Source organism: Lathamus discolor, chromosome 2 (assembly GCF_037157495.1).
Source record: "Lathamus discolor isolate bLatDis1 chromosome 2, bLatDis1.hap1, whole genome shotgun sequence".
Classification (NCBI taxonomy): domain Eukaryota; kingdom Metazoa; phylum Chordata; class Aves; order Psittaciformes; family Psittacidae; genus Lathamus; species Lathamus discolor.
Genome location: NC_088885.1, coordinates 4890473 through 4902524, shown reverse-complemented (window position 1 = coordinate 4902524; position 12052 = coordinate 4890473). Strand labels below are relative to the sequence as shown.

General features: G+C 42.3%; 1 protein-coding gene across 4 annotated transcripts in view; it reads left to right on the top strand.

Annotated features, from left to right (window-relative positions):
* The window catches only part of FYCO1 (FYVE and coiled-coil domain autophagy adaptor 1), a 41887-nt gene that overhangs the window by 23908 nt on the left and 5927 nt on the right, over positions 1 to 12052 (top strand). For all 4 annotated transcript variants that reach the window (XM_065665547.1, XM_065665551.1, XM_065665548.1 and 1 more), the window contains exons 11-16: positions 501 to 668; positions 1087 to 1236; positions 2652 to 2857; positions 3209 to 3347; positions 9606 to 9701; positions 11574 to 11784. In XM_065665547.1, coding sequence (XP_065521619.1) covers positions 501 to 668; positions 1087 to 1236; positions 2652 to 2857; positions 3209 to 3347; positions 9606 to 9701; positions 11574 to 11784 — 970 coding nt within the window. The remainder of the gene's footprint in view (positions 1 to 500; positions 669 to 1086; positions 1237 to 2651; positions 2858 to 3208; positions 3348 to 9605; positions 9702 to 11573; positions 11785 to 12052) is intronic.

Sequence of the window (12052 nt, the reverse complement as noted above, 5' to 3'; positions counted from 1 at the left end):
GCTGGGCCTCACAGGACTGAAACTGCCATATTGTTAACTCAAAACTTACATTCTTGGAAGCTTCCTGGGAAAATTTCCTTCCACTGACTGAGCAGTGAACCGAGTTGTCTTAGCCTTTAGTTCTTGAATTGCATCAGTGTTAGAAGAACATAGTGAGAAACTGGTTTGCTTCCCTTTTGTGAATGTGAAGCTTGGTTTGTAGCTGCTGCTGATCTTAGCTTCCAAGAGCAGCTGTTTTACTCCCAGTGTGGTAGCCATCATAAGCTTTGCTATAAGCAGGGCATCCAAGAAATTGCAGGTTGCTGAGTGTGTTCACTAGATAACAGATCTGTGTGCACTTTCAGTGATGTAGAAAAGTGGAGACATTCTGACTAACTGTAGAAACTATGCGCAGTGGGAAACCACCTGTTTATGAGGGTGGAGGACCCCTTTCTTCCATGGGGAAGACTTGAATGCACATGAGCTAAAAATCATTCTTAATTGCCTTTGTATTTGATCAGGATGCAAAAAGAAGCTGAAGAAGCAAAAGAGAAGGTCTTGGATTACAGTGAGAAGCTCAGCAAGGTGGCAGCAGACAAAGACAGAAGCGACCAGAAGTTATTTGCTGAACTGGATGATCTGACAAGAACAAAACAGTTCCTTGAAGAACGTTTGATAGAACTTATCAGGTTGGCATTAAAATAAAGAGCAAGAAGCAGTTAAAACCCTAGGTTAGGATGTTAGGGGTGGTTCAGTCTTGTATTCCAGAGTGGAAGATACAGGTAATGGCCAAGTTCATCAGCAGTTGAAACTCTGCATTTCCATAATGCAGTCAAAAATATAACACCCACTATTATTTCCTCCTTAATTTGCTGTCTGTTTTGCAAAAATACGTAGTTCTCTCCATGACATATATTTTTCTCTGCTCCTCCCTAAGAGCTTTGGTAGATTTCCGATCTATCTTTATGTCTGAAACCTCCTCAGAAGTTTCAGCAAAGCAATTTTTACTGTGAAACTTTCGCCAGCGTTCAAGTTGAGGTTGGTTATCAGTAAACCAGCAGTAATCATTTATATGTGTTTTTCTCTCTTTTAACTGTGCCTCTGCAGAGATAAGGATGCTCTGTGGCAAAAATCAGATGCTCTGGAGTTCCAGCAGAAGCTTAGTGCAGAGCAAAGGTGGCAGGGGGACACAGAGGTTAACCACTGCCTGGACTGCCAGAAGGAGTTCTCATGGATGGTGCGCCGACACCACTGCAGGTCAGTTTGTGGAACTCCACTACACTGCTCAAAAGCAAAATCCAGTTTAAATGCTTATATGGATGAAGTACTTCGTAATGTTCATAGTTCATTGGTCAAAATCATTAATACAAGTAATTGTAGAGGCTGAAAGAACACATGAGCTCACAAGGGGAAAAGAGACATTAATGGAAAGGTCTCTTGACATGTGTTAAGGCAAAGATCTGGATGCAACTTAGTTTCTCATTTCTGGAAACAAAGATAATCACACTTTATATAGTGTGTTTATTGTATATGTATTTATTATGCACTGCTCTGTGCATGGTGTAAACAATAATCACTGAAATGATTTTGCTATTGTGACAGAAGTATTTCAGAGCAAAAGCAACATGCTGTGCAATTACAAATTTGGTTCCTTACACTAGGTATGTTCAGGGATATTTGCTGATTGCTGAGTAAAAAAAACTTAACATTAAATTACTTCCTATGCAGTTAGCCTGCTTGGAGTTAACTAATGACTAGATCTAGATTTATTCAAATGTATTTAAGTAGATACATTTCAGGGTCTTAGTCATGTTTGTTTTGTCTCTTCACTGTTCTTTATCCTTGATTCATCCTCTAAGGTAAGTAGTACTGGGACCATTTCAATTGCATATGAATGTAGGGAACATTCGATGGGGATTAAATGAATAGTGAAGTCATTTTCAGTACCAACTTCCAGCTTACTCATTTCTACTAAAATCTGCGAAACCTGCTTGTGTTTTCATCTGCTAATGATTTATTTAAGAAACCAAAGCCACCAAGACTTCATGAAGAGCACTCATCCCTGCTGGGTGCTTTTCTTCAGGAAAATCTTTAACACGTTCATTAAGAAGCAGTTGTCAGGTTTAGTACTGAGAGGCTGCAGAGGTGAGAGAGCAGGAGGGGTGGATGTACATATATGTGTCCAATGTTGGTTTTTCTTCCCTTTCTGAAGGGGAAAAGGGTGGTTATTAATAGAGATGTGTAGATGTGTTCTTGTAGTCCTTACAATCAAATAGAGTCTGGCTCTGAGTATGAGATTTGGCCTGTGTAATATTGTTAAGTATATTTCCTTCCTTAATATATGTAATATTTATTTGTATTGCACTTTGGTGAGTATTTATTTGGCTTATGTTTTTATATTTAAATGTATATGTAATTGGGTTTTTAGTTTTTTAGGGGTTTTTCTGTTTTCCCTATTTATTAAGGCAGTAAAGTATGAATCTGTCCTGTGTTTGTCAAGAAAACTTTATCTCAGGAAGCAGCACAGTCTGTATTGGGTTCTGCCATGGATAAAGCATTTGGGCTTTTGCAAAGAACAACACCATTGTGACACAGCCCCAGGCTCTGTCGCATGGATGTTTCCACCTGGATGTGGTACTATTCTAACACCTCTGGTTTTGACTCATTTCTAGAATGTGCGGTCGCATTTTCTGCTACTACTGCTGCAACAACTACATGGTGACAAAGCCTGGTGGAAAGAAGGAGCGTTGCTGCAGAGCTTGCTTTAATAAGCCTAGAGTCATTGTGGACAGTACAGATGACTCTGGATCCAGTGCCAACCAGGAAGGATCACCAGCTTCACTGGAATCACCCGTGTCACCATCTGAGAGAGCTTTTGGTTAGATCATTGTTTGCATACTCTGGGGAAACAAGCAGAGTTCTTAGACATTCTCCAAGAAACCACACGGCCACCTCATGCATCAAGGACCTACATGTTCTTGGAGTGTTTTCAGGGTGGGACTGGTCCAATTACTGAATTTGATGAGTATTGAGAGAAATTTGCATGTATATTAAATGAGTGTCGGTCAGCCTGAGGTTTTTGGTTGGGTCCAATAGCGACCTAATGCTTCCATAAAAGTAGAGGAATGGCTCAGGCTTCCCCTGTAAGGGTTTTGCTTGTTTGTTTTCCAGACAACCAGCTAATACTGTTTTATGTTTCTTTTCATATCTCTGAATGGCACCATTTCAGGTGAAGCCTCTAAACCACCAGATGATGCAGCATTTGATATAATCACTGATGAGGAGCTGTGCCAAGTACAGGAATCGGACTCTCTCCACAGTGAAAGTCAGATGGAGCAAGATTCTCTGGATCAAAGCGTGACAGATTTGTGAGTAAACACTGCTTCATGGACAGGGAACTCTTCTGGGGTTTATTTGCAGTACTGTTTTTTGGGTTACTTTTCAGTTTACTGGGTATCACCAGCCTCTGCATACAGAGAAGACACTTCTGCTACCAGCCACGTGTTCAGTAGACCAACACAAACTGATTTTGGCCTGTTTGCACAATCAGCATCAAATCTAGTAAATCCAAACAGGTCCTCCTGCTTCACCACAGCACAGAGGAGTAGTCCCAGTTCAGTGCTGTCATCAGGCCAGCCATCACTGTTAAAATTAGCTTGCAGGCCACACTGGATCACATTCACACTTAACTTACAATAGGAGCAAAGCAATACTCTTTATCAGACTCACCATTACTTAATATCAAGCCAACAAGGAGGTAGGGAAAAGATAAGGAAAGATGAGCTCTTTTTGTGACAGGCTTTATTGAGCTGAATGTGAACTAGCTGGTCTTTGTCTGTAGGATTCCTTACTGCTTTAGAGATAACTACTTGTGAAAAGCAAAACGAACAGGAACTGCATAGCTATATCTGGCACAAGTTTATTCTTTTTTCAGGAAATGAGAACAAATGCAGGTTTCAGTCGTGTTTTACATCTAGTTTACATAAATGAGCAAGGAAGAGGACCTAAGGCCATCTGAATATCCAAGTACTTGGTTTGCAAAATATGTTGTGGCATTAGAGTTTAATATATATCCATATTTAGACAAAATATTGTTCAAATACTTTTAAATATTTTCCAAAGTTTCTGTTCTGTAATATATAGTCTTTCAAAAGCTCCTACATATTTGAGAATTAAAAAAAGAGGGCATTTTCACTTCAGTTCTGGGCTTGTTCTGCTTGTGAGCAGAAAAAGAAGCATGATAAATGAAAATGCTGAGCTGAAAATAGCCATAGAGTAACCAGCCTGCTGCTGAGGAAGCGGACTTTGACTCTTTTGCCCTCAGCAGACCAGTTTCCAGCACAAAGCACAGCATTTTGCAGTTTGGGTAGAAGGCAGACTGTACAGACTGGTTTAGTTGGGGGGAAAAAAGACAGCCAACTCCTCAAAATTCTCCATTTTTGTTGTTGGTAAATAAGTTGAATATATCCTGCCCATTTTGTGTACTGTGACAGTATGTGTTTCTCATGCATTAGGCAGACATGAGCAAACTGAGCTTCACAATGCTCTTTTGAAGTGAATCTGGCCCTTGTTTTGCCAAGGGACAATTTGTGTGTGGGGGGGGTTTGTTTCTCTTAAGAAGAAAACCAAATATAATGTACTTTGAATTCATGCTATAATGATAACCCCTCTGCAGAGGGGTTATCAAGTGAGTTAGATTCAGTGACTACAACCAGGACTAAAGAAATAAGCGTGTGTCACCATTTATTTCAACTCGTCCCACAAAATATTGAAGCTGGAAGGAAGGATTGCCACTAGTGATGGAATACTACTCTTAAAGGGTGCTAGTGCGACATCCTGCTTGACCATGTAAACTGTTAGAAGCTGTCTGTCTCCCCTTGTTCACAACTTAGAGGTAGGAAAGCCAAGAAATAGTGTTTTAACCTCTGTTGCTCTTGATTCATCAGTTTTACAAGCAGGATATAGAGTCCTACTCTGTGCTTGAGACACTCTGAACACTGGAGGGGAGAATGGCTTGGATGGAGAATTACACTGTGGATGACTTGAGCATCTCAGTGTGGCTGAGATTTTCACACTTGCCTTACCTTATTCTGGGTGTGAGTCGTTGCTGGCCTGGAAATGCAAGTTGGTGCTCAAAGCAGTGAATGATCTTAAAGGACATTTTCCTTTCTACTTGTGCCCCTTTTGGTGTCTACTATACTGCGCTTTCCTAAAGGCTATGATTAAAGAGCAGTCACTTCATGCTTTCAGGTCTGTTATGTGAGTCTGAAGCAACCTGATTGAAATCTGATTGTGAGAAGCTGAGATAAGTTGTGCAGTTGCAGCACATCCTGCTCCTTCAAGGCTCATGGGTTCTGTTTTGAAGTGTTGTATTTTGAAGCTCCTTTATTTCTAAAGCATTCACATTTGCAGATTGTGTTCTAAAGTACAGGTCAGGAGGATAGTGTATAACACTGGATCAAAGTCCCCAGGGTAAACCAGTGTTCCCATTTTCACATATTGTAGAAATCCCATGCCTGCAATTAATGTTGCAGCAGCAGAATCAAGATCAAAGCAGAAGTGTGAAAAAACCCAAAAGATGCCACTACCCTGGTATGGAAACAATGACTTTGTTCACACCTTTCGTGTGTATTCACACCTTTTGCTGCTTTTTTGGTAGAAAGCACATCTTGGCCTGTCTGCACTGTGGTTGCTTTGGTTTGGATTCTTGTTTTTTGGTGACTCATAACAGTTTTTCCTGACCTGATTACAACTCACATGGCTGGGCAGGGTTCCAGTGTAGCCAAAAAGGGGAACTGATTGTGGTCTGAAGCATTCTCTGGCCTGCACAGAACCAGCAAGGGAGAGAAAGGGGGACAGGAGAACTTCTCGCCACCCTCTGCTGATAAAAACAGCCTTGTTGTAGCAGCTTTACTTGCCACACAAGCACAGCACATTCCTTCCTGGTTTTGTTTTAAAGGATGTTGTGCTATTTCACTATGGGAGAAACAAGAGAAATTGTGTAGTAAGGAAAGGATTGCCTAAACAGCTGTTTTCTAAGGGGAAAAAGGTGATATGGGTGTGATTGTGCCAATAAAGGTCAGATACAACTGAGCTGCAGTCATCTGGTAGAAGGACCGAGTATGGGGAGAAAAGGAACATCCAGAGTGAACATGGTTATTGCAAGAATGGTTTGATACAGGTTAAACCTGGTATCTGAAAGCTGTGATACAAAGGACTTTCAGCCTTTGGGCCAGACCTAGCCCTGTTTTCATCATATGTAGCCCACAGCTGCATAAAGCTCTCCCTCAGCTCCTCTCCAGCATCCCTTCTTTCCTGTCCCTAATCCAGTCTTCACGCCTGTTCTGCCACTCTCTGCAGGAGCTTTTGCATACTTTCTGCCCCAGTCTGCACTGTCCCTGTGCACCTTTTTGCCTTCCACTGAGAAATTAAAAGGCCAGAGATGGAAAAGAGGAACTGCAGGAACAAGGGAGGAGAACAACTTAAGGAACCCAGAGTTTCAAGGCAAGAGATCCAGGGTGCCAAGGAGATGCGAGGAAAAACAGACAAGAAAGATGTTATGGTGCAAAGAGTGTGTGGGAATTAGGGTGTGGGAGTTTACATCTAAGGAATGTTAGAGCATCTTGGTGTTAGAGCCCAAGGGTGTATGATATCACTTGGTTTATGTACCCACTATAAAACTGCTTAGAAAGTCTGGCAACTATTTACAGCTTCTTTTCTCTTCTTTGTAAATGCTGAGACAGGTAGCCTGCAGGAAAGAGGAGATACAATCCCACTAGTAAAGACATTGTGATCAGCATTAGGTGTTTTATGCTTTTCCTGGTCAGAGCTGATCATAAGCCAAAACTGGTCACTGAGTTACGTATATCTTATAATATATAAGACCATCCAGTGGAGGGACAGTGACCAACAGCAGATGCCTGAGGAAGAGCATAAACAGGACAAGCATTAAGTAATGCCTCTTCAAAATGTTCCACCAGCTTCTGACAAACCTTGTCTCAAGCAGTTGCTGAACCAGAGCTGTTCTCTTCTTGCTGTAGTGTCTTTCCCATGTGTCAGTTCTTCCCGCTTTTCAGACCCACTTCACTTTCAAAAGAAAAAGAAGAGAAACAGTCCAGACTGTTTTAAGAGATACCAGAGGGTTCATATTGACAAGCTGGGGACCTGGCAAGCTGCAGGAACATCCTTAATGCTGCCACCTGGTGTGAAAAGCCAGGCAAGAATCAATTCTGTCAGGAGACAAGAGCTCCTGTTAAATCTTGAGCCTGTTTCTTATGTTTTCCATATAGGTTACCAGACCTCAGCTTAGACTGTTGGACTCAATGGGATACCATAAAGAGAAGGGGGATTTGCTTTGTGATTGTAATGCACTTGGGTGTAAGAGACAAAGTAGAAGACTTAGTGTTCCCTTAACCTATAGTGAGTAGGTCTGCTGGATTTATGGATTAGAGCAGCCAAGTGGCAAGCTAACCACAGAGCCATGTGCTCACTTGCAGCAGCAGGAATAAGGAAAACCACATTTTATAGGAGAACATGGAAAATGTATTGCTCCTGGGATTTAATTTACATTTCCGGGTCCCAAAAAAAGGTGAAATAATGGATTAAATAAGGAACTCTAATGGCATTGCATAATAGATCATGGAGTTAGACACTTCTGGGAAGCCTATAGTCATGTAGTTCTCTTGGTCTGTATAAATTCCAAGCTGCAAAGTGAAAGCTCTGTACCTGTCGAGGTGAGCAGGGAGAGTTCTGTGGATCACAGCATGAAGACTGCTGCTGTTCCTACAGTGCAAACAAAATACATGCATAGGTTTACAGGCTATAGTTTAGTTTTCTAGGGGTTTTTATCAGAAGTAGTTGTCTTACCTAGTTGTGTAAAGATAGTAAACAAGTTGTATTGCTGTGTTTGCATAGGTGTTGTATTAACATTTAGGGATGAATACGTAGTATTTCATTCCTGCATTTCAGTGGACAGATCATGTTTGCTTCTTGCTCAGGTTTGGGCACTTAGTGACAGGTTTGAATCTTTCCTGCAGGTCACAGCTGTCTCCTTAGGGTGTTAATGGTCCTCATATGACTGTTAATATGACTGTTGACAGGCTGAGAACACTGGGGCTGTTCAGCCTGGAGAAGAGAAGCTGCGTGGAGACCTCAGAGCAGCTTCCAGTGTCTGAAGGGGGCTACAAGGATGCTGGGGAGGGACTCTTCGTCAGGGACTGTAGTGATAGGACAAGGGGTGATGGGGTCAAACTGAAACAGGGGAAGTTCAGGTTAGATCTAAGGCAGAAGCTCTTCCCTGTGAGGGTGCTGAGACGCTGGCACAGGGTGCCCAGAGAAGCTGTGGCTGCCCCATCCCTGGCAGTGTTCAAGGCCAGGTTGGGCACGGCTTGGAGCAATCTGGTCTGGTGTGAGGTGTCCCTGTCCATGGCAGGGGGTTGGAACTGGATTATTTTAAGGTCCTTTCCAACCTAAACCATTCCATGCATCTGTGGGCTGAAGGTGCTGTTACCTGGAGTTGTTTTCTCCTGCTCTTCTACTCAGCAGTGCTGATTGTAGAGCAAGGTCCCATAGGATTTCAAAGAAATTGCTGAACTGTGCATTGGTTCTGAGAACTGGTCTACAGAATGTGTGGCAGTTACGCCATTGCTACATGATTGACAGTTCAGAAACACATATGCTACATGTGATACAAAATTTTATTAGATACCACTGGTTTTTGGAAGGAAGCAACTAGTTGGTTCCCTGTGTATAAGAAGCCTTGGCTTTTTTTCTGGGAATGACAGCCTAATTGTCTCAGCTGATCAACCTGCTGAGGTGCAGAGAAGCAAAGTGTCAGTTAGAGAAGCTCTTACATGGAAACTATCAGCATTTGTTTACTGACTCTCAAGCTCATACTGTCTGTGTCCCAGTCCTGTAATGCCTAGTCGGTGCTACCCCAGTGTTCACCCAGAGCATGCACCCTTTTGGAGGTAAGGAGCCCACTCCTTACCATCCATGGCAGGTTATTCCATCTACTTCCTTTGCTCTCCTGGATGCATCATGGTGGGGAGGAGGTATCCTGCTTTGTCCTCCTGTAACAGCTTGTTTGAGGTATTTGTGTTTGAATCACCCAGTATTTCTTCTATGAAAAGAACATGCGTGGTAGTGATTCTACAGCAATAAGATTCGTCTGGGGCACCATTGTCAGGGTAAGGAACTGGATAATATGTCTGTAAAACACCTCACAGATTAAATCCAGGGCAAATTTCACATCCCTGTGGAAGCTTCGTTTAAAGGACAAATCTTGCTTGTGCCTGCCCTCCATCAAGATTTCTACCTTCCAGGGAATCTTTAATACCTGGCAGCATCTCAGATTATCTTCAGACTATAGGAGAGATGTTCTGGATGTATGTGCTCCTAGCTCATGGAAACAGGATCAGAAGAGTGTTTCATTTGTGCACAGCAGGTAGCAGAATGGGGCTGCAGTTTTGCTCAGTTTTGTCACTAGAATGCACAAAATAAGGGTTCTAGAATTGGGCATCGTCACTGTCAGAACGTTTCTGTTTTAGGAAGGCATCAGCATGCAGATAGCATTTGACCACATATTACTCAGAGAATCATGTCTTTCCTCTTTTATCTTGTCCTAGAAACAGCACGTGCAATTCTTCAACCTTTGATGAATCGGAAGAGTGGCAAGTTGCTCAAGATGCTGAGATATGCTTGTTGAAGTCAGGAGAAATCATGTAAGCAGAACAGTTTCATTACTACCAGCCTGAAAGAATAGACTGAGCTCAAGTATCAGCCATGCAAGAATAAGTTGCAGGCTCCTGGAAGAGCTGATCACAGTAGAATTTGGTCTGAGGAGGAGGAGCAGAGAGTATAGCTCAGCTACACAGAGCAGGAGCAATGAGCGGGGCCCTCTCTCTTCAGCCCTGCAAAACTTCAGTGCAAGAGGGAGCAGGAAGGAAAGATTAGGGTCCACACTGCGTTAGAAAACCTTCCTTCCTGTTCTGATTGAAGGAGGTGCAATGAACAGGAAGGGGGCTTAGAGAGAAGGCCTTGTATTTCTTGTAGTCCCTGGAAGAAACTGCAAGGGCAAGTCAGGGAGTGCAGTGTGAGTTAGACCTTTGTCCCAGGGAGGGAATTTGTGGCGTTTTAGAGCATATATCTATTATTTATTGGTGGCCTCATGGAAACTGCCTTGCCTAGCATAGCATAATATGTTCAGCATAAAATGTTCAGCTGAACCTCTGTTCAACCTCTGTGAAGTGTGTGCACACAATTCCCTGCTCTGTCCTGCTCTGAAATTAACAGTTGCGTGTGCAGTAGTGATACAGCATGTCACTTGCACAGCCAAAAAGGGAATCTAACATATGTAAATGCCTGGCACATGGAGAAATTCCCCTTTACTCACTATCCCCTTAGGCCTAGCTTTGAAATTTTGCCTTAGTTATGGGGAAGGTTTTAAACTTTAGTCTGCAGGGAGGTAAATTAGTCCGTGTTGCAGCCTGGTTGCTGCTCTTCACAGAACCAGTAACTAAAATCATAGCCGGGCTGTAGGGCAAACCCAAGAGTATTAAAATCAAAGAACACCTGAGACACCCCAGCAATTACTTCAGCCAAGAGGAAGTAGCAAGGCAGGCAAAACTTCATATAAAGTTTCCTCTGTTGCCAGAGTACAACAGTTACCACAAAAAATCAGTTGTGATCCCTAAGCACTGTGTAGCCACAGTGTTACTCTAGAACAGCAAATTGTCATGGTAACTGTATAATATCCTCTGGTAAATGTGTTGGGTTTTGATAACAAATCACAGTACTGTGGTTTGCTGTGAGCTCACTGATTTGGAAGCAGTTTAGTTGGCCTAAGGACAGAGATGTTAGATTAGTTTTACTTAAGGTAATGTAGAGGAGATCCACAGCTCTTAGAAATTACAGGTCTCTCCTGAAGAAAGCAAGCAGTGTTCTCCTGTTTAAGGGCCTCACTGTTTGCAGTTTGAAATGCATATCAGAATGAGGTAGGCTAATACAATGCTTCAGGACTTGGGATCACCTAAGAACTCTCTTTTTCCTTGTACTTTGAGTCAGCTTTTATGCAGCTTGCTTGGGTAAAACAGCTGTAGCATTAGGTGCTTTGGAGGATCTAGACAGAGCTGCTGTTTGCATTCCATCCCTCTGTCCTATCTGTACTCCTGATCCCTATTTCCTGTATAAATAGTATCTGGAAAGGTGAACAAGTTAGGTGACTATTTTTTGTTTCAATTTTTGTTTAAAAAGAACAGTAGAGGGCAGCAGACTCTTTTTGTTGTACTCTCTATGTTGTACTCTTTACGTTGTAACTCTATAAAGCTTTATTCAAGCACTATGTTTTTCTAGTCAAAATGAACTAAATAAGTGAATAATATCCACATTTGCCAGAGTAGTGAATGTGCTTGATATCAGTCATCTATTCTGTACCTCTTGCCTTCATCCCAGGCTGAATTTTCCTGCATCTTGTGAACATGTCCCAAAGATTCTGTGGAGTCTGCCTGAAACAGATGGAAAAGGCAATGATTATTGTTTCTGTCTGTGTAGTTAGATTGGTTCTGTTCAAGTAATTGTATTTTTCTCCTTCCCAGGGTCAGATTACCCCTTACAGTGGAAGAGATCTTAAATTTTGGTGAAAGCAACAGAGAGCTGTTCATCAAATCCAGCACCTACAGTATCATTCCCATCACTGTTACAGAGACGGGGCTAACAATTAGCTGGATCTTTTCATCAGACCCTAAAAGCATATCCTTCAGTGTTGTCTACCAAGAATCAGAAGACACACCACTGGAACAGTGCAAAGTAAGGCCTTTGTTTCCTTGTTACAAGAGGTTGTAGTACACTACAGTCAGCCGCCAGAGGAATCAGCAAGTATAGCTAGGAGGTCTCCACAAGAGTGCCAGTTGCTATTGCATTAAGGACTTGATTCTGCAATTATGCTACAGTGCTGCTGAAGGCAGAGCTACATCTTCGTGTTGCCTGGAAATGTGGAGTTGGAAAGCAGTATAGCTTCTGTAGGTCACATCTAAAATTAACCTTGTTATTAATCAAAGATAAAAGTCCAAGTCTC